Source organism: Coregonus clupeaformis, chromosome 13 (assembly GCF_020615455.1).
Source record: "Coregonus clupeaformis isolate EN_2021a chromosome 13, ASM2061545v1, whole genome shotgun sequence".
Lineage (NCBI taxonomy): Eukaryota > Metazoa > Chordata > Actinopteri > Salmoniformes > Salmonidae > Coregonus > Coregonus clupeaformis.
Window position 1 is genome coordinate 45581825 of NC_059204.1, and position 23594 is coordinate 45605418.

The 23594-nt window shown below is 44.0% G+C and overlaps 1 protein-coding gene across 1 annotated transcript; it reads right to left on the reverse strand.

The window, feature by feature from the left end:
* Positions 1 to 15748: 15748 nt before the first annotated feature.
* On the reverse strand, positions 15749 to 17017 carry LOC121580251 (cytochrome c oxidase subunit 8B, mitochondrial). Its single transcript, XM_041895307.2, has 2 exons — positions 16830 to 17017; positions 15749 to 16132 (listed from the first exon to the last, which is right to left on the reverse strand). The coding sequence occupies exons 1-2, from the start codon at positions 16944 to 16946 to the stop codon at positions 16040 to 16042; spliced, it is 210 nt and encodes a 69-aa protein (XP_041751241.1). The 5' UTR covers positions 16947 to 17017; the 3' UTR covers positions 15749 to 16039.
* Positions 17018 to 23594: the final 6577 nt, after the last annotated feature.

Here is a 23594-nt window from a genome sequence, read left to right on the forward strand (position 1 = left end):
CAATTTGCATTTACTCCAGAATGTCATGAAGAGTGATCAGATGAATTGCAATTAATTGCAAAGTCCCTCTTTGCCATGAAAATGAACATTTCAGCCCTGCCACAAAAGGACCAGCTGCCATCATGTCAGTGATTCTCTCGTTAACACAGGTGAGAGTGTTGATGAGGACAAGGCTGGAGATCACTCTATCATGCTGATTGAGTTAGAATAACAGACTGGAAGCTTTAAAAGGAGGGTGGTGCTTGAAATCATTGTTAATCCTCTGTTAACCATGGTTACCTGCAAGGAAACATGTGCCGTCATCATTGCTTTGCACAAAAAGGCCTTCACAGGTAAGGCTATTGCTGCTAGTAAGATTGCACCTAAATCAACCATTTATCAGATCATCAAGAACTTCAAGGAGAGAGGTTCAATTGTTGTGAAGAAGGCGTCAGGGCGCCCAAGAAAGTCCAGCAAGCGCCAGGACCGTCTCCTAAAGTTGCGGGATCGGGGCACCACCAGTGCAGAGATTGCTCAGGAATGGCAGCAGGCAGGTGTGAGTGCATCTGCACGCACAGTGAGGCGAAGACTTTTGGAGGATGGCCTGGTGTCAAGAAGGGCAGCAAAGAAGCCACTTCTCTCCAGGAAAAACATCAGGGACAGACTGATATTCTGCAAAAGGTACAGGGATTGGACTGCTGAGTACTGGGGTAAAGTCATTTTCTCTGATGAATCCCCTTTCCGATTGTTTGGGGCATCCATGGCCAGGAAACTCCCCAGACCTTAATCCCATTGAGAACTTGTGGTCGATCCTCAAGAGGCGGGTGGACAAACAAAAACCCACAAATTATGACAAACTCTAAGCATTGATTATGCAAGAATGGGCTGCCATCAGTCAGGATGTGGCCCAGAAGTTAATTGACAGCATGCCAGGGTGGATTTCAGAGGTCTTGAAAAAGAAGGGTCAACACTGCAAATATTGACTCTTTGCATAAACTTAATGTAATTGTCAATAAAAGCCTTTGACACTTATGGAATGCTTGTAATTATACTTCAGTATACCATAGTAACATCTGACAAAAATATCTCATAACACTGAAGCAGCGAACTTTGTGAAGACCAATACGTTTTACCATGACTGTATGTCCTCTGGCACCACGTAGTGCCGGAAGACATGAGTAAACAGGGCTTCCGCAGTTTGCAGGGCCGTGGGGAGACCGAGCAGAGGAAGGAAGCGGCAGGCTTTAGAGAAGCGGTCCACAACAACCAGGATGGTGGTGTTACCCTGAGAGAGGGGAAGATCAGTTAGAAAGTCAATCAATAAGTGGGACCATGTCCGTTGTGGAACTGGTAAGGGATGTAACATACCCGCTGGAAGGTGCCAAGGTGCCTTACTCTGGGCGCACACCGAGCAGGAGGAGACATACACCCTCACTTCCTTAGCCAAGGTAGGCCACCAGTACTTCCCAGTCAGGCAGCACACTGTACGGCCGATGCCTGGGTGACCAAAGGAGGGGGATGTGTGTGCCCAATAGATAAGACGATCACGGACACTAGACGGCACGTACCGCAGGAGATGGCTCTGTGTGTAACGCCCGCTCTATGTCTGCGTCCACCACCTACACCACCGGCGCCACAATGCAGGAGGCCGGGAGTATGGGTTGTTGTCTATGGGCCTCTCCTCTGTGTCGTACAGCCGTGACAGTGCGTCTGCCTTCAAGTTCATAGTGCCTGGTATATAGGACAGCATGAAATCAAACCGGGTGAAGAACAAGGCCCACCTGGCCTGGCAAGGGTTCAGCCTCCTCGCTGCCCAGATGTACTCCAGGCTACGGTGATCAGTCCAGACAAGGAAAAGGTGTTTCGCCCCCTTGAGCCAGTGCCTCCACGCTGTCAGGGCTCTGACAACAGCCAACAGCTCCCGATCACCACGTCATAGTTCTGTTCCGCCGGGCTGAGCTTCTTAGAGAAGAAGGCACAGGGGCGGAGCTTGGGTGGTGTGCCCGAGGGTTGGGATAGGACAGCGCCAACCCCTACCTTGGACGCATCCACCTCCACTACGAACGGCAATGATGGATCGGGATGGGCCAGTACTGGGGCTGAGGTGAACAGAGCCCTCAGGTTACTGAAAGCCCTGTCAGCCTCAGCAGGCCAGCGGAGCCGGGACGGCCCACCCTTCAACAGAGAGGTGATGGGAGCTGCGACCTTGCCAAAGCCCCGGATAAACCTCAGATAGTAATTGGCAAAGCCAATGAAACGCTGCACCTCCTTTACCGTGGTTGGAGTCGGCCAATTACGCACGGCTGAAATGCAGTCTCCCTCCATCTCCACTCCTGAGGTGGTGATGTGGTATCCGAGGAAAGAGACGGGTTGTTGGAAGAACAGACACTTATCTGCCTTGGCATACATGTCATGCTCCAACAGTCGGCGAACCAGGGACACATGCTCGGCGCGCGTAGCGGTATACACCAGGATGTCATCGATGTAGACCACCACACCGCGACAAAGCATGTCCCGAAACACCTCATTCTCAAAGGACTGGAAGACTGATGGAACATTCATCAACCCGTAAGGCATCACCAGGTATTCGTTATGCCCCATGGTTGTGTCTTCCACTCATCCCCTTCCCGGACACGCACCAGGTTGTACACACTCCTGAGATCTAATTTCGTGAAGAAGCGCGCCCCATGCATTGATTCAATCACAGAGGAAATTAGGGGTAGAGGATAACTATAGCGAATGGTAGTTTTATTAAGTGCACGGTAATCAATGCAAGGGCGCAGACCCCCGTCTTTCTTCTTCACGAAAAGGAAACTTGAGGAGACGGGTGAAGTGGAGGGAAATATGAACCCCTGACGCAGGGACTCGGAGACGTATGTTTCCATAGCCTCCGTTTCCGCCTACGACAGGGGATATACATGACTCCTGGGCAGCACAGCGTCTAACCAGAGGTTTATCGCACAACCCCCGCCCGATGGGGTGGTCATTTGGTCGCCTGTGTTTTAGTTAACGCATGCGCCAAATCGAGGTATTCGGGGGGAATGCGCACGGTGGAGGTATTGTTTGGACCACCCCGTGAGAGCCCTCTGTGGCCATGAAAAGGTGGGGTCGTGTAGTGCTAGCCAGGGAAGGCCCAACACAACAGGGAAATCAGGGGACTCAATAATGTGAAACGTGATTTGCTCATTATGGGTCTCCTGCGTAATCATAGTGACTGGTGCTGTAACCTCCCTAACAAAACCTGACCCTAATGGTTGATTGTCAGGTGCTTTCATGGGTAATGGAATAGACAGGGGAACCAATGGAATACATAGACTAAGAGCTAAAGACCTGTCCATAAAGTTCCCAGCTGCGCCTGAATCTACCAGTGTCTTACACTGGGGAACTACCGTGTAATCAGGGAAGTTGACGTGGATGGTGAAATGCGCAGCAGAGGGCTCTGAACGAGTGTGGGTTTGCGAGAGTGCCCTGCCTGCCGCCTCCAGAACCAGAAGAACTCTGACAACATCGTGCAGCAGAATGTCCTCTCTTGCCACAAGAGTGACACGAGCAAACCCTCCGTAGTAGTCCAACGCGTCTCCTCCTTCACTCCAGACCGCATTGGCCCACTCCAGGGCTTTCCCCGAGAGGCAGGAGACGAGGGCGGACACCTTCTCCCAATCCGATGGAGCAGGGCTGATGGTGTTGAAATAGAGGTCCAGCTGCAGGAGGAAACCCTGGCAGCGGGCCGCTGTCCCGTCGTATTCCCTCGGTCGAGACAGGTGAATACCTCTGGGTGCTGGTGTGTAGGTGGCTGGATCCGGTCGCTCAGCTGGTTCTGCAGGGTCGGGTCCTCTCCTCTCCAGGTGCTGGACGGCCTGGAGAACCCGATCCATCGCTTCGCCCAAGCTGGCTAACATGTTGGAATGTTCCCGGACCCGCTCAACGACTCCAGGCATATTCCCCGCTCCTGCTGACTCCATGCTGTTCGGGTGTGTGATTCTGTAGCGGGTGATTTGGACGGAGTCAAGCGCAGGAGGTGTAAATCACAGAATAATGGTTTATTCAGCCAATACAGCGGTTCACAGCAATGCGTAAAACAACTAGTGCGACTTAACGGCACACTGGGAAAGCAAAACACACGGGTGAATATCCCGGCGATGGTCCTCTGTAGCTCAATTGGTAGAGCATGGCGCTTGTAACGCCAGGGTAGTGGGTTCAATCTCCGGGACCACCCATACGTAAAAATTTATGCACACATGACTGTAAGTTGCTTTGGATAAAAGCGTCTGCTAAATGGCATATTATTATTATTATTATTATTATTATTATAAAGTGCATAATGGTCCACCTAGCTATCGACACCTCCGCATGGAAAGAATCACACACAAAGACATGGGGAGCAGAGGGAATACTTATACAGGGACTGATGAGGGGATATGAACCAGGTGTGTGTAAAAAAACAAGACAAAACAAATGGAATGATGAGAAGAGGAGCGGCAGTGGCTAGAAGGCCGGTGACGACGAATGCCGAAGCCTGCCTGAACAAGGAGAGGAGGCAGCTTTGGAGGAAGTCGTGACAGTCGTGGTATATTGGCCATATACCACAAACCCCTGAGGTGCCTTATTGCTATTATAAACTGGTTACCAATGTAATTAGAGAAGTAAAAATAAATGTTTTGTCATAGCTGTGGTATATATGGTCTGATATACCACGACTTTCAGCCAATCAGCATTCAGGGCTCGAACCACCCAGTTTATAATAAACTATAAACCAGGGTTCTTCAATTCCAGTCCTGGAGGGCTGAAACACTTCTGTTTTTTATTTCTACCTGGTAGTTAATTGCACTCACCTGGTGTCCCAGGTCTGAATTAGCCCCTGATTAGAAGGAGAGGATGAAAAACAGAGGTGTTTCGGCCCTCCAGGACCGGAATTGAAGAACCGTGCTATAAACTATCCAAAGGTATATTACTGTATGTATGTTTGAATCTGATACATACAACAATAAATAATCTTTACTTAAAATATGGAATGTTTTTGTGAAAATTTTAAATTAATAACATAAACACACCAATCTCCAAAATGGTATTCAAGCCGAATACGGCTATTCACCCACAATCACAACACCATCCACTGCTGTCTGGACAACCATAAAGTTCAGTAATACTACACAGCACAAGGCATGCCCACTGTGTGGAGCTGCAGCAGACGTAATCCTCTCCCCAGCCTCCCATACAAAACTACTAGTGCTATACAATCAGCCACCAGGCCCCAAGGTTCACATCCTCCATTTTACAACAGGCAATGATAAACTAATCAAACAATTCCTAGACAATATAAAGGTTGTTCAAAGGCATGGATCTATTTCTAACAACCTCCCTGTTCCATAACCTCCATTAATTTCCAGTTGTGCATTGTGTGTGCTTCAATGAAATAGAACAATACTTAGTACTGGACCATGTGCCTTCATCTCCTATCAGTACAAGCCCTGAATCACTGACTAAATCAAACCCTCTAGTTTACATACAGTAAAAGATTCCGTGATCAAATCATTTGTGACATCCTACTTCTCATCCTCAGAGATGACTCACTCTATGCTTATAGCAGACTAACGGCATAATGAGCCAAACAAAGACAGTCATAACGCACACCACCCAGGAGATGATGCTAGGTCAAATTGATGATAATCCAAGAATTGAAGCATGGTTCACACATAAAACACAAAACGTCTGAAATCTATTTTCTGCTTTTAAATGTCCCTTTTTCTTGTTTTACAGCAGGCAGGGGGGGAATTCACACAGACATTTAGGTGTCAGCCTTCTTCAGTGTGTGTATGATAATAATATGTTATTATTAATACAAACAATCAAATGTACATATACAAATCAAGAGAGCATCTTTATCCAGCACAGTTTTTTTTATTGGTTTCAATTCTCACAAACACAATGCAAAAACCCAGAGTAGAAAAAAGTTTGTTCTAGAGTGCAAAACACAATGGAAGGCAATACACTTTATTGGGCAACACAGAATGTGCAATATCATGACGTCATTCTAGGGGCAATGAACATCCTAGAGGCAATGTACTTTACAATTATAGCTGCCTGTGATAAATCTGTAGTTAGTAGAATGTGTATATTGGAGTTTAGGCTCTATGGTTGCTGTGAATGATGACATGCTCATTCTTGGGAAAACGACCAAGTGGAAAGGCATTGTTTGCACTATTTCACAGTATTACTGCGAACTCTGCTTGTTTGATATTTGTGTTAACATGTACAGGACATAGGTCATAGTCACATTACCCAGTGTCTTGACGTGACTTTCATTATTGTGATGACTATTATTTATCGAATAATTGCCTACTACGTTTAATTGTTACTAGATTAAATTAATCACGGGAAAGGTTGTTTTTATTTATTTATTTATTTTATTTCACCTTTATTTAACCAGGTAAGCCAGTTGAGAACAAGTTCTCATTTACAACTGCGACCTGGCCAAGATAAAGCAAAGCAGTGCGATAAAAACAACAACAACACAGAGTTGCATATGGGATAAACACAACGTACAGTCAATAACACAATAGAAAATCTATATACAGTGTGTGCAAATGTAGTAAGTTATGGAGGTAAGGCAATAAATAGGCCATAGTCCAAAATAATTACAATTTAGTATTAACACTGGAATGATAGATGTGCAGAAGATGATGTGCAAATAGAGATACTGGGTTGCAAATGAGCAAAATAAATAACAATATGGGGATGAGGTAGTTGGATGGGCTAATTACAGATGGGCTGTGAACAGGTGCAGTGATCGGTAAGCTGCTCTGACAACTGATGCTTAAAGTTAGTGAGGGAGATAAGATTCTCCAGCTTCAGAGATTTTTGCAGTTCATTCCAGTCATTGGCAGGAGAGAACTGGAAGGAATGGCGGCCAAAGGAGGTGTTGGCTTTGGGGATGACCAGTGAGATATACCTGCTGGAGCGCAGACTACGGGTGGGTGTTGCTATGGTGACCAATGAGCTAAGATAAGGCGGGGATTTGCCTAGCAGTGATTTATAGATGACCTGGAGCCAGTGGGTTTGGCGACGAATATGTAGTGAGGGCCAGCCAACGAGAGCGTACAGGTCACAATGGTGGGTAGTATATGGGGCTTTGGTGACAAAACGGATGGCACTGTGATAGACTACATCCAATTTGCTGAGTAGAGTTTTGGAGGCTATTTTGTAAATGACATCGCCAAAGTCAAGGATCGGTAGGATACTCAGTTTTACGAGGGCATGTTTGGCAGCATGAGTGAAGGAGGCTTTGTTGCGAAACAGGAAGCTGATTCTAGATTTAACTATGGATTGGAGAGATGCTCAATGTGAGTCTGGAAGGAGAGTTTACGGTCTAACCAGACACCTAGGTATTTGTAGTTGTCCACATATTTTAAGTCAGACCTGCCGAGAGTAGTGATTCTAGTCGGGCGGGCGGGTGCAAGCAGCGTTCGATTGAAGAGCATGCATTTAGTTTTACTAGCGTTAAGAGCAGTTGGAGGCTACAGAAGGAGTGCTGTATGGCATTGAAGCTCGTTTGGAGGTTTGTTAACACAGTGTCCAATGAAGGGCCAGATGTATACAAAATGTTGTCGTCTGCGTAGAGGTGGATCTGAGAGTCACCAGCAGCAAGAGCGACATCATTGATATACACAGAGAATAGCGTCGGCCCGAGAATTGAACCCTGTGGCACCCCCATAGAGACTGCCAGAGGTCCAGACAACAGGCCCTCCGATTTGACACATTGAACTCTATCTGAGAAGTAGATGGTGAACATTTTACATATTTAGCAGACGCTCTTATCCAGAGCGACTTACAGTTAGTGAGTGCATTCATTTTCATACTTTTTTAATACTGCCCCCCCGTAGGAAACAAACACACAACCCTGGCGTTGTAAGCGTCATGCTCTATCAACTGAGCTACACGAGGCAGTCATTTGAGAAACCTAGGCTATTTAGTCTGCCAATAAGAATGCGGTGATTGACAGAGTCGAAAGCCTTGGCCAGGTTGATGAACACGGCTGCACAGTACTGCATGGGCAAGTTGCAGCGGAGGGTGCAGAGCTGGTGGCAGGGGTAGGGGTAGCCAGGTGGAAAGCATGGCCAGCCGTAGCAAAATGCTTGTTGAAATTTTCAGTAGTGACAGTGTTTCCTAGCCTCAGTGCAGTGGGCAGCTGGGAGGAGGTGCTCTTATTCTCCATGGACTTTACAGTGTCCCAAAACTTTTTGGAGTTAGTGCTACAGGATGCAAATTTCTGTTTGGAAAAGCTAGCCTTTGCTTTCCTAACTGATTGTGTATATTGGTTCCTGACTTCCCTGAAAAGTTGCATATCGCGGGGGCTGTTCGATGCTAATGCAGTACGCCACAGGATGTTTTTGTGCTGGTCAAGGGCAGTCAAGTCTGGGGTGAACCAGGGGCTATATCTGTTCTTAGTTCTGATTTTTTTTTTTATGGGGCATGCTTATTTAAGATGGAGAGGAAAGCACTTTTAAAGAACAACCAGGCATCCTCTACTGACGGAATGAGGTCAATATCCATCCAATTAGAAAAGCCTGCTCGCTGAAGTGTTTTAGGGAGCGTTTGACAGTGATGAGGGGTGGTCGTTTGACCGCGGACCCATTACGGACGCAGGCAATGAGGCAGTGATCGCTGAGATCCTGGTTGAAGAAAGCGGAGGTGTATTTAGAGGGTAAATTAGTCAGGATGATATCTATGAGGGTGCCCATGTTAACGGATTTAGGGTTGTACCTGGTAGGTTCCTTGATAATTTGTATGAGATTGAGGGCATCTAGTTTAGATTGTAGGACGGCCGGGGTGTTAAGCAAATCCCAGTTTAGGTCACCAAGCAATACGAACTCTGAGGATAGATGGGGGGCAATCAATTCACATATGGTGTCCAGGGCACAGCTGGGGGCTGAGGGGGGGCTGTAGCAAGTGGCAACAGTGAGAGACTTATTTCTGGAAAGGTGGATTTTTAGAAGTAGAAGCTCAAACTGTTTGGGCACAGACCTGGATAGTATGATAGAGCTCTGCAGGCTCTCTCTACAGTAGATTGCAACTCCGCCCCCTTTGGCAGTTCTATCTAGACGGAAAATGTTGTAGTTGGGAATCGACATTTCTGAATCTTTGGTGGCCTTTCTAAGCCAGGAATCATACACTGCTAGAACATCAGGGTTGGTGGAGTGTGCTAACGCAGTAATTAACTCAAACTTAGGGAGGAGGCTTCTGATGTTAACATGCAAGAAACCAAGGCTTTTGCGGTTACAGAAGTCAACAAATGATAGCGCCTGGGGAATAGGAGTGATACTGGGTGCTACAGGGCCTGGGTTAACCTCTACATCACCAGAGGAACAGAGGAGGAAAATAATAAGGATACGGCTAAAGGCTTTAAGAACTGGTCTTCTAGTGCGTTGGGTACAGAGAATAAAAGGGGCAGATTTCCGGGCGTTGTAGAATAGATTCAGGGCATTATGTACAGACAAGGATATGGAAGGATATGAGTACAGTGGAGGTAAACCTAAGCATTGGGTAACGATGAAAGAGATAGCATCACTGGAGGCACCGATTGAGCCGGTCTCCGCGTGTGTGGGGGGTGGGACAAAGGATTTGCCTTAGGCAGGTTGAGCGGGACTGGGGGCTCTACAGTGAAAGAGAACTGTAAGAACTAACCGAAACAGCAATAGGCAAGGCATATTTACATGGGAGAGAGGCATAAAGCAATCACAGGTGTTATTTGAGAGAGCTAAGACAACAGCTGGTAATGGCGATGAAAGTTTGAGCTGAGGGTAAACAGATACAGGATGGGGTACTGTATAAAGGAACAGTCCAGCAAGCATCAGCTGTGTAGCTGAGTGATCATAAGGTCCAGTGAACAGCAATAAGTGAGTTCAGGAGCAGTTCGGTGGCTGCTACGCCACAGGCGAGCAGGAGGCATGGCTGTTGATTGCGTGGGCTAGCGGGCCGGGGCTAGCAGATGGATCTTAGTAGTCGTCGCAACAGGAAGCCTGTTGAAACCACATCAGACGATTACGTCGGCAGACCAGTCGTGATGGATCGGTGGGGCTCCGTGTCAACACTAGGAGGTCCCATCCGGTTGACAGAGAGGTAGATAGCTGGGAGATGGGCCTGGCTCGAGGCTAGCTCAAGGCTAACTGGGGCTAGCTTCGGACAGCGGTGATTAGCCAACAACAACAGCCATTCGGTTGCAGCTAGCTAGTTGCGATGATCAGGTGTTAAGGTCCAGTGATTCCGGCAGAAATTCCGATATGCTCTGGCTCGATAGCACGATGTTCAGACTGGCCGATAATTGTCCAGGCTAGAGCTGGCTGGTAGGTAGTGCAGGCAACGGACAATGGTGAAGACCGCTAACATTGGCTAATAGCAAGTAGCTAGTTAGCTGGCTAGTTTCAGCCAGAGGTTCTGGATAAAAATAAATAATAGAATCCGTTCCACATTGGGTGATGCGGGTTGCAGGAAAGTATATTTAGTTAACGGATGGAAAGTGAGATTGAGAAATATATACGAAAAAGACAAAAAAAACAAAAAACAGGCTATTTACATGAGGACACTATAGAAAACACGAACGCACTGCTACGCCATCTCGGATTTAGTTTAACGAGTTCCCGTTTCCCGAATTAACTCTAAAGATATCTAGATATCTCTTATCATTTAACAGTGAATTATGAATCATTTACCTCATATCAGTCTCATTCTGAAAGTCATAGGCTCTTTAAGTCTGCACGAACCCGGGTCTTACTGATCATTCCGTACCACACAAATTGATTTCATTCTTTATTTATTAACTAATTAAAAATGATAACATAAGATACAAACACGTACACAGTATAGGTAGGGATTAGAAACTTAATACAATGAAAACGGGTCCCTAGTGGACTAACACAATATGACACTTATTACAAAAGATGGCGAGTTAAAGAGAGAGAGAGAGAGAGAGAGAAAACACTTGGATACACATGGACCTACGCTCATAGTAATCCTAATACTTTGCCCAGAACTGTCGCCCGTTTGGTAAGAAGCAATGCATGTATTTACGTGTTGGAGGTCTTTGTCGTGTATCTCTGTTGGACCCGGGTCTTTGTGGGAAGGGGTCGATTGGTCTTTCTCTTTTGGATGGCCTTTTAAATGTAAGGCTCTGATTGTCCACAAGAGGTCACAATGTCCTTCTTCTTAGTTGTCTGTTTACTTTCACTCGTTCTGGAAGTGGTCTTCTGAGGACGGCTAATCAGCCGTGTCGATGATCCCCTGTGGGGTGATGAGAGCAGTGTAGTAGACGATGGTTTGAAGAGTAACAGGATGGTCCCACTTAAATTCAACTTCTTAGATACAGTACTTAGAACAGCTACTCAGCCATAACATTGATTGTTAGTGGAGGCAACTTTGTCGTCTTCACCTCGTGTTGATTTTCAGAGTCGGGACCAATATGGACAAAAGCTGCAGCTTGAGGTCCGTCTAGTCTGATCTGATAATTCTTATCTCAGTCTTTTATGCAACCTGGTAAAGAGGGGCGTTTCCGTCATACTGACATGCTCTCTGAGCTCCCTCGTGGGTGGCTAGTTACGAGGCAAAAGTGTTGTTAAGCTAAAATCACGTTCCTATCTTCACGAAAACATTGTCTTCCTCCTTGATATTTTCTACACAAGGTAAAGGATGTAACCCTGATAGACACAGTGTAAAAGCTCTTCAAGTCACAATGTTTTCATTATAACGCCTTTATAAAAAAATTTATGACATCACAAAATAGACATTAATTTTCCATATTCCATTTCTCATCATTCCCAATGTTTGGATGTTGAAATATATTGTCCCAATGTTCATTAATGGATGTTGAAGTTTTTGGGCGGCAAAAGTCTCTGAAACAAAATACATAAATTTGAGATTTTTGGTTCCAACCGCCGTCTTTGTGAGACGCAAAGTAGGTGAACGGATGATCTCCACATGTATGGTTCCCACTTTGAAGCATGGAGGAGGTGGTGTGATGGTGCTTTGCTGGTGACACTGTCGGTGATGTATTTAGAATTCAAGGCACACTTAACCAGCATGGCTACCACAGCATTCTGCAGTGATACGCCATCCCATCTGTTTTGTGCTTAGTGGGACTATCATTTGTTTTTCAACAGGACAATGACCCAAAACACACCTCCAGGCTGTGTAAGGCCTATTTGACCAAGAAGGAGAGTGATGGAGTGCTGCATCACCCAACCTCAACCCAATTGAGATGGTTTGGGATTAGTTGGACCGCAGAGTGAAGGAAAAGCAGCCAACAAGTGCTCAGCATGTGGGAACTCCTTCAAGACTGTTGGAAACGCATTCCTCATGAAGCTGGATGAGAGAATACCAAGAGTGTGCAAAGCTGTCATCAAGGAAAGGGTGGCTATTTTGAAGAATCTAAAATATATTTTGATTTGTTTAACACTTTTTTGGTTACTATATGACACATATTTCATAGTTTTGATGTCTTCACTATTATTCTACAATGTAGAAAATAGTAAAAAATAAAAATACTTGAGTAGGTGTGTCCAAACTTTTGACTGGTACTACATGTTAGACCAATGTTAGAGCCAAACAATGCAAGCCTACCTTCTGTTTTCCATCAGCCTGTGTCTGGCTGTTGGGAGCTTGGCCCAACGCCCTCATCCATGCAGTAAGTCAGAAAAACGTTGTTATTTTAAAAGTATCATAACAATGAACCATACTAATTCCACCGTCAATATGCTAATCAAATAGCACCATACATATTGTCCATAGCCTAAACATGCAAAAAGTATGAGGCATGCCAGATTGCATCTCTATTTGGGAAAGTACTACCCATTGGTATGACTGTACTTTTGAGAATGAATGTTTCTAATTCATGTTTTTCACATTAAAGAATCACCACCTTTGGTCGAGGGCACTGGTAAGTCTTTAAAAATGTCATCAAACCCACCAGAGCAATATTTACATGTCTTTTTTTACAAACCACTACCTATGCACACACAGACCTCTGGAATCTGGAAGCAGCTATCTGTGAAAGGAGCCTACCTGGAAGTAGTAGTAGGTTTTTAGGACACCCATAACCATTATGATAATTTTTTCGGCCATATAACATTGACATTTTAGTCATTTAGCAGACGCTCTTATCTAGAGTGAATTACAGTTAGTGCATCCATTTTAAAGGTAGCTAGGTGAGACAACCACATATCACAGTAAGTATATTTGTGAGGAAATGAGATGAGTGACTTGGTGTACAGAGAGAAGAGGAGAGGGCCTAGAACAGAGCCCTGGGGGACACCAGTAGTGAGAGAATGTGATGCAGACACAGATCCTTTCCACGTCACCTGGTAGGAGCGACATGCCAGTTAGGATGCAATCCAAGAGTCTGCAGAGCCTGAGACGCCACAACCCAGTATCTTGCCAAGTATCTTTGTTAATCAGGGGGTTGAACTGTATAATGACAAAGTGTAAAGACAATTGAATAGATTGAAGCTAGGATATGGTGCAATTTCAATCCAAATTTAGGGCAAAAAATAATTCTGACGTTGTGTCCATCATTGTTCATCTTATCAGGGCATAGCTTATCAAATATTCCACCATAACCAAACCTGTGAGAAGGTCCCCTTTAAGGATCCCTGGACGCCAATGGAGATCCCCAAGGATGCGCCTAAAATTGAGATTGTGTACCACTTACCTTTTGAAGGGTTTGGTGCTACAGGAGCCCGGGCTTAGGGGAAGATTGGGCCATCTCCTTCAATGTGGTTTGAGAAGGAGGCAAGGAAAGAGGATGCAAGGAATAGAGAAAAATGAATTGCGAAAGAGCCTTTTATGTGACCGCCTGTCTTTTTTATCCTCAGTATGAGTTTCTATGACATGGTGCTCGGATTGGAAGAACCTGAAATGTTCAACCCTCCTCCTTTCTGTGACAAAGCAGAGCAGAACAGCGATCATGCACTGACAAGTTTCTTTGATGCCCTCATTTGAGTTAATCGTGATGCATCAGATCATTTTCCACTTCCTACTCCTCATTTAAGTAATTACGTCATAAACTAAATATATTGTAAACAAACATCTTGACTCCTTTTGTCTGTTTTAACCTGATGGCATTGGCATTAAATACGAGACGGACATATTCAATAAGTACTTTTTAGGGGTCATGTGAGCACAACTCTGTACATATTTTAAAACTTTCAAATGCACAGACTTAGATACATGAAATCTACACTAACAAATGTAACTGAGGCAAATGAAAGCCAACTCCTTGCCTCAATAATTGACATAGCACAAAGGTGCACAAAAAAGCGAATGCACCAGAGTATGTTAATTTCTATAGCAGCGTATTATATTGTAACAGCAGCTACTTGCCAACAGATGGTGGTATTGATAGTTTTAGGATGAAACTATCAACAGTGATTATTAGCAAGCTGATGAATGTAGGTCCATTATAATTTCTACACAGGGAGAATCTCAATCGCATACTCCTCACCACCTCTTCTCACCTCCTCAAAACCCATTGGAGAAGGTCAGAGGGGAGGGACCTCAGTTTCGATTTGGTTTAGTCATTTAAGTAAATTGTTGTCTTTACTCAAACCACCCGTAGGCTGGTGGGGCGGCAGGTAGCTTAGTGGTTAAGAGCGTTGTGCCAGTAACCAAGAGGTCGCTGGTTCTAATCCCCGAGCCGACTAGGTGAAAAATCTGTCGATGTTCCCTTGAGCAAGGCACTTAACCCTAATTGCTCCTGTAAGTCGCTCTGGATAAGAGCGTCTGCTAAATGACTAATGTAAATGATTGTACCCCTCGCGTATGTTTGACACCCCTGCTATAGGCTATAAACTACACTGAGATTGTATTTCAATGTATGCTCTGCCTCTGTAACTGAAATAGCCAGTTGGAGGAGCAAGCCTAGTCTGCCAGGCTATAATTCATTGAAGTAAAATGCTAATTTAGAGTAACGGCAAAAAAAGTAGCAATTAGTAGTCAAAGGAGCCAGCGGGTTTCAGATCATATCCGATCTCCGTTTTGAGAGAGCGCCAGTCACACCCACCCACCGCACCAGGGGTGCGTTCAGTTCCGATTAAACTTTTACTACGTTGCGTATGGGCTTGTACTAAACGGCACGTTTCCCCAAACAGCAACCCAACCCTTCCTCTTTTTTCAACTGGTCGCTCAGAACCGAACCGTTCCCGTTTAATTGAACGTTACATTGCATTTTTTCTGCCCAGTTAAGTCTGGGGTGTAATTATTACATCTTGCAACAGAAACCGTTTAAGAACCAAAACGGAGCGACCTACCTGAATTTGTCCAATAGAAACTCTCGTTTTCGTGGCAAAACGTTTTCCGTTTGGAGTAGGGCCAGTATGAATTGTTATTATTTAAAAAAATGTATGCACTCACTAACTGTAAGTCGCTCTGGATAAGAGCGTCTGCTAAATGACTAAAATGTAAATGTAAAATGAAATCATAATTGAGATGACAACTTGATGACAACTAGATTGAAATAACTATTTCAAGAATATCAGTGCTACAGTACTTTCTTACATCATAACCCATAAAACAATTATTTGCAGGTATGTGAAATATTGTAAAATGGTTTATATTTTCAAACTTCCAAGTACCCATAGTAAATCAGAAAGAACCTGATACACTGTTGGTGGCCACTGATATTAAACAGACAGCTCTTACAGCTTATTTTTCCGCATGCAATTTTAAAATGGGTGGTGTTGGCATTTTTGAGACGCACATAACATGCACATTTGATACTAGACCATTTAAAGTTTAAATACGTTTTATTATCATTATTGTAACATACTCCTTGTTTGAAGAAGCCAATTAAAATGCACAATTCTTGAGATGTTGTGCAGCCAATTTTATTGGCTGACAGTCAACAGACTGGAGTGAAGAGTAAACTGGAGATGGAGAGGTAGTTCATGGACGTTGGGGATTTGTTCCATGGTTTTAAGAGAGGAGTTTTTGAAGTGATTATGGTCCCAGGAGGGTCTTAAGTAAGTAGAGAATGTACGGGACGTCCCAGCTAAAAGACAGAGTCCATGTTAAGTTATTATTTCTTCTTGTAGTTCTCAATGTTGGCGAGAATCCAACCGGAGGGTCCCAGGATAGCCACCGCGAACATCCCCAGTCCGATGACTGTCTCCTACAAAAAGGGAGGTAGAGCGTAAACATGGTTACGTTATTCCAGGCAATGTGCCATGTTGAGGGTGTTGTATAACGTTACAGAATGTTCAAATGTATATAACTGATGATTGCCTCAATGTCATGTGGTGAATCATCAGTGACTAGCAATGTTACCTAACAAGCTAACGTAGCTACATAGCTAACACGACCTTGTAGATTAACGCGCCAATAAACGTTAATAAATTATTAGCACAATAGCAATAATGAAATAACGTTTTACATTGATAGGAAAGCAGAGGTATTTATAAAAGGTATAATATAGTAAAATATACTGCAAAATAGAACCGCGACCTGTCAGTGTGTCAGCCGGCGTTGGCTTGGTAGTTATGCATCTCTGCCCTGGCCTGTCACGAACTGACCTAGCTAGCTAACTGTTAGCTAACTTGCTAACGTGACCTTCCAGTCTAACTAAAATGTTCAATGGATGTTTTGCTAAAATAAGACAAATCTATGAAACACTCGTGTGTCGTTGCGATGTTACCCCGCCATAGTGGAATTAGGACAATAATACATTGATAAACATTCAGCTATCAATTAGTTAGCTAGATAACGTTGACTCACAGGCCCAACACCATAGCGTATGCCACAACACCTAGTACGAGCTAGTTACTAATTATATTATTGCCAGTATCAAGATTACAGATAAAGCTACTTACAGCGGGGCCGAGAGGGTCTTTAGCCGGTCTGGTGAAGACACTGGCCCTCTGGGTGATCATGGGTCCCCGCAGAGCTGGAGCAGTGCGGGTTGAAATTGTTCTGAGGAGCCCAGACATTTCTGCTCAGTAGTACAAGGTTCTCGATTGAATAATGGGGAAGTTGGTTGCGGAAGAGGTGATCGGCCGGTCGGTTCTGGGATATCACAACGGCAATGTGGGAGTTGTAGTTGTCACACAAAATGACTAACGTGTGCGCATTACCATGTCACAGACAGAATAATGAGCCAGATATTTCACCGGATGTATAAATGTGAAGCATCCGGTTGGCGTTTCCACTCACTACCAAAATATAGCGATGAGAGGAAGCCCAGTGGCGGAAGATGGCGCGAGAATGATTTTGGCCGACATTCTGCTACTTTTCTCATCGATTAAACATTTGATCTCCATACAGTTATCTGTTTCCAAAACTAGAATCTGTAACAAACAGAGTGGACTGCGTTTTGTAGACGTTACCCTTTGCCAAAGTTTCAAAAAAATTTGTGTTGTTTAGAAGGAGTGCATGGGCGAATTGAGTTATTGCACACTCGCAATTCATAGTAGGCGTTTCCTAACGAAATGTGAATATAAATGCTATAAAGCTCCAATAGGATCTTACTAGCTCGTGCTTGGCTCTGCCCACCTCTTTGCTTGTTCTGTCCACTATGATTTATTTGCTCTCATTGGAAACTACAGGCTCTGGTCTATCTTGGGTTAGTTAAATGTCTTTGGGCATGGACTGAGTTTAGTTAGTAGTTACTTGAGACAGAAACGAAAGTTTCAACGTTTATTCATCACGTGCACGTGATAAAACAGGTGTAAAACAGTACAGTGAAATTCGTACCTTAAAATTCGTAGGGAAGTTGGTCGAGTAGGATGGGATGCGGAATCCGTGACAGTTCTCGCAATCCAAAGGTTGCATGTTCGAGTCAAGTCAAGGATGACTGTAGAATTGTAGCTAACCTTTGTTCTAAATGTAACCCAATTCACCTAACCTTTGTCGTTTTATTTATCCTAATCTTTGTCGTTAGTTCCCCACCAATGTAAATTCTCCTATAATTGTCCTGTTATGGTCAAACAAGCAATCTGTTGTCAGATAGATGGGCAATACTATACGTCCTCCAAGATATATGATAAGTTATGTCATCCAATTTGTATACTATTGTACGACAGGGTAAGATGTATGATACTATACATCCTCTAATTCATATGATATTGTACAACTGCTATTCCATTCATCAGAGGTGGGTAGTAACACACTACAAGTAACGCGTTACATGTACTTAATTACATTTTTGGAGGAACTAGTACTTTTCTAGTTACTCTCTGCTAGCGCTGTACTTGTACTCTTACTCAAGTAATTTCTGAAGGAACTAACTTACTTTTTACTCTGTTACATTTTACCAAATCAATTCAGAGATGTATATTATTTAGGGCTGTCAAAGAAACACGTTAATACCGTACTGTTTTGATAAAAGCTAGCTTTGTTGATGCAGGCTGGTCATGGCTAAAAGGGATCCAGCTTTTGTCAAATTAACATCAGTTTTGATGTATCGTAGCAGTTTAGGATAACTAACATAGCAGATTAGGAGAATTAGGTAAGGAAAAGGGTTAGCTAAAATGATGTTAATTTGATCCCTTCTAGCCATGACCACGCCGGCTGCGCGATGATGCAGTTTCCTGTTTAGGTTAGAGGTCACATCTAAGTACATTTAAAATGTAACGGATTTGAAGCGCTCTGCGTTCTCTCATACTAGACAGTATGCTCTCTCAGGTGTTCTTGGAAGATCACCCTTGAAAGAACAGGAGAACACAAGTGCACATTTCGGAACACAACCTCGTGCTCGGAAGCACTGTCTGTCCTTATTGTAGTGCACTATGCACGCAGCTTTGAGCAACATTTTTGAAGGAAAACTTACAGAAAGTTCAACCATAAACATATTCCCTGGCGTTTCTTTAGATACAGTGCCTTCAGAAACCCACACTTACAATTATCTGTCGAGCAGTGAATTTCAAACACAGATGAAACCACAAAGACCAGGGAGGTTTTACAATGCCTTGCAAAGAAGGGCACCTATTGGTAGATGGGTAAAAAGCAGACATTTAATATCCCTTTGAGCATGGTGAAGTTATTAATTACACTTTGGATGGTGTATGAATACACCCAGTCACTACAAAGATACAGGCATCCTTCCTAACTCAGTTGCTGTACAGGAAGGAAACTGCTCAGGGATTTCACCATGAGGCCAATGGTGACTTTAAAACAGTTACAGAGTTTAATGGCTGTGATAGGAGAATCCTGAGGATGGATCAACAACATTGTAGTTACTTCACAATACTAACCTAAATTACAGAGTGAAAAGAAGGAAGCCTGTACAGAATAAACATATTCCAAAACATGCATCCTTTTTGCAACAAGGCACTAAAGTAATACTGCAAAAAATGTGGCAAAGCAATTCACTTTTTGTCCAGAATACAAAGTGTTGTGTTTGGGGCAAATTCAATACATTACTGAGTACCACTCTTCATATTGTCAAGCATAGTGGTGGCTGCATCATATTATGGATATAAATGGAGCTAATTACGGGCTAAATGCTAGAGGAAAACCTGGTTCAGTCTGCTTTCCACCAGACACTGGGATATTAATTCACCTTTCAGCAGGACAATAACCTAAAACACAAGGCCAAATCTACACTGGAGTTGCTTACCAAGAAGACAGTGAATGTTCCTGAGTGGCCGATTACAGTTTTTACTTAAATCTACTTGAAAATCTATGGCAAGACCTGAAAATGGTTGTCCAGCAATGATCAACAACCAAGAGCTTGAAGAATTTTGAAAAGAATAATGGGCAAATGTTGCACAATCCAGGCGTGGAAAGCTCTTAGAAATTTACCCAGAAAGTCTCACAGCTGTAATCTGTGCCAAAGGTGTTTCTACAAAGTATTGACTCAGGGGTGTGAATACTTATTTTAATGAGATATTTCTGAATTTAATTTACAATACATTTGCAAAAAAATCATAAAAATATGTTTTAACTTTGTCATTATGGGGTATTGTGTGTAGATGGGTGAGAAAAAATATGTATTTAATCCATTTTGAGATCAGGCTGTAACACAACAAAATGTGGAATAAGTCAATGTCTATGAATACTTTTTGAAGGCACTGTAACAGCTAAAACAATTTGTACAGAAGTAGCTAGCTAGTTATGCTAGCATTAGCTAGCTAGTTAACCAAAATAATGGTTACAATGCCATGGCTGAATACCTCTTAATTCAACTAACTTTCCACAATGACTTAAATCAGAACAGGACATCCATTCCATTTATTAACTACTGTTTTTGTTGTAGTTCTCAGGTCAAAAGATGTAGACAAACGATCCCTATTCTAGTAGTAGCAGCTTTTGACTAGTTCATGCTGAAGAACATGGACAAGTAGCCTAGGATAGATCTAATAGCTGTGTTGTATTTTACATGAACTTAGACCTGAGGGGTATTCCAGAAATCTGTCAAACCAGAACTTGTGTAAACTCAGAATTTCCAGCTCCAGAAAGAGAGCTTGAAAGAGAGCCTGATCAGAAACCATAGCAATGAATGCTCTGAAGCACACCTGCTACCTATTAGGTTAACTTCATCTTAGCCTGTCTTGGTAAATAAATATGGGACTTCAGATTTTTGTTTGTCACTATGGCCTGTCCCTTTTTGGATAATCCACTTGACATCAGTGCCTGCATTGTTCGCCGTGCTTTACAAAGGGAACTAATTATTGGACCTTGAATACATCCTTTAGATCATTCAGAATAATTTATTTTTTAACGTTATCGTTTTTCTGCACAATCACTCATATCTGGTCAATGTACTCAACCCATATAACAAATGTAACCCTTTTTTTACCACTGGAAGTTTTTTAATGTCTTTGTTAAATTCCCTGGCCATCAAGCTGTCCATATAATCATGGACGACTTTTACAGAATGGCAGGTACAGTAGGCTGCGGTCAGTTGACTGCCAGTGATGCTTTGCTAATCTCAAATTAATAAACCTAGGCAACATGATAAAAATGATAAATAGCCTAATTCATCCCACAGATTTTCAAAACGTCATTGCTGTTATAGATTGGACACATATCCCCCATTCAAATACCCTCTGGACCAAATGAAGGAGACTACGTGAATAGCATAAACAAACAGGTTAGCTATTGAATACTGTAGACTAAACTTTCACCAAACCAAATCATTTTCAGAAACAGTCATTCAATTCAATTATATTTTTAACTTATTTTGTCGGTGCAGTCGTCGGGTGAGGTTGTGTCTCTCTCTGGCGGGAGGTAAGCTTGGCATATATGGCTTATATGGTGTCGAGTAAAGCTTAAACCATGTATTTAGATTGTAGTTAGGTATTGTAGGTAGTTATCGTAGGTTATTGTATGTAATTATTGTAGGTAAGTATTGTATTCGGCTGAGCCCGGTGAAGCACGAGGCTAGCTAACCCACTACCTGGACTAGCTAGCGGGTAGCTACTGGTAACTATTAGCAACTGTAGATAGTTGATTCACGCTTGAGAGTACCTGTAATTACGCCAGCTAGCTGCCTACCATTCAGCTGTTTTTCTAACCTCATTGTCTGAAGTGTTAACATTAGGTAGTTAGTAGCTACTGTGCTCGAAATGTAGCTAGCTTGTTGCTACCTGGATAGCTACTAAACAATAGCTGGAACCACCTAGCGAACAGACGTGAACTGGCTGAGTCAATTCAGTGGCTAGCTTTGCACTTGGCTACCTAACAGTAGCTGCTAGGGGTAAGTTATAACCTACATTTTTGTTTTGTTTTTACATACTGGTAACCAGAGTCATTCAAGGGAATTCGGGACATGGGTGACTAGTTAACGTTAGCTTGGCTCTCTCTGTGTGTTCGTGCCGTGGGAGGAGGGTTTTTTTCATTGGCAGAAAGCAATGGCTAGCTAGTATGCTAACTATTCTAGCTAACTAACTGGCTGAATAAGTTGACGACGGACTCGCTCAAGCTGTCGGGCCTAACCCACAACGTTAGACACGGACACGAATGATCTGCTTGGCGTGTTGACACACTGGTGGTTTGTTGTGGCCAAGTATTTGTGCTAAACCGTGTTGTTGGAGGCTGGCATGCTAGTTGGCTGTGGCGTCATAGGATTCGGTGCCCTGGACTGTTTTCACGGAAGAATACTGTACCAAGTTAGCTAGCTGAATTAACTTAGTTAGTCTATTCCTAGAAAACATTGAACCGCTGTAGTTTACAACAATTATAGTTTCTGAGGTAGAAGTTGGGAGAGTTATATTTGGGTGTTTTAGTGAAACGTAAGTGAGGGAGGCCCCGCTCTCTCGCTTTCCCAGATGTTTAGTTCATTTCATTCTGATCTCCTTTGCATTATTGTAGCCATTTTCTGTAGCCTGTCAACTATGCGTCTGTCTATCCCTGTTCTCTCCTCTCCGCACAGGCTATACAAACGCCTCACACCGCGTGGCTGCTGCCACTCTAACCTGGTGGTCCCTGCGCGCACGACCCACGTGAAGTTCCAGGTCTCCGGCAGCCTCTGGAACTGCCGTTCTGCGGCCAACAAGGCAGAGTTCATTTCAGCCTATGCTACCCTCCAGTCCCTCGACTTCTTGGCGCAGACGGAAACATGGATTACCACTGAAAACACTGCTACTCCTACTGCTCTCTCCTCGTCTGACCATGTGTTCTCCCATACCCGAGAGCATCTGGTCAGCGGGGTGGTGGCACAGGAATCCTCATCTCTCCCAAGTGGACATTCTCTCTTTTTCCCCTGACCCATCTGTCTATCTCCTCATTTGAATTCCATGCTGTCACAGTCACTAGCCCATTCAAGCTTAACATCCTTATCATTTATCGCCCTCCAGGTTCCCTTGGAGAGTTCATCAATGAGCTTTATGCCTTGATAAGTTCCTTTCCTGAGGATGGCTCACCCCTCACAGTTCTGGGTGACTTTAACCTCCCTACGTCTACCTTTGACTCATTTCTCTCTGCCTCCTTCTTTCCACTCCTCTCCTCTTTTGACCTCAACCTCTCACAGTCCCCCCCCCCTACTCACAAGGCAGGCAATACGCTTGACCTCATCTTTACTAGATGCTGTTCTTCTACTAATCTCACTGCAACTCCCCTCCATGTCTCCGACCACTACTTTGTATCCTTTTCTCTCTCGCTCTCCTCCAACACTACTCACTCTGCCCCTACTCAGATGGTAATGCGCCGTCGCAACCTTCGCTCTCTCTCTCCCGCTACTCTCTCCTCTTCCATCCTATCATCTCTTCCCTCTGCTCAATCCTTCTCCCTCCAATCTCCTGATTCTGCCTCCTCAACCCTCCTCTCCTCCATTTCTGCATCCTTTGACTCTCTATGTCCCCTATCCTCCCGGCCGGCTCGGTCCTCCCCTCCTGCTCCGTGGCTTGACGACTCGTGGCGAGCTCACAGAACAGGGCTCCGGGCAGCCGAGAGGAAATGGAGGAAAACTAGACTCCCTGCGGGCCTGGCATCTTTTCACTCCCTCCTCTCTACATTTTCTTCCTCTGTTTCTGCTGCTAAAGCCACTTTCTACCACTCTAAATTCCAAGCATCTGCCTCTAACCCTAGGAAGCTCTTTGCCACCTTCTCCTCCCTGCTGAATCCTCCCCCTCCCCCCCTCCTCCCTCTCTGTGGATGACTTCATCAACCATTTTGAAAAGAAGGTTGACGACATCCGA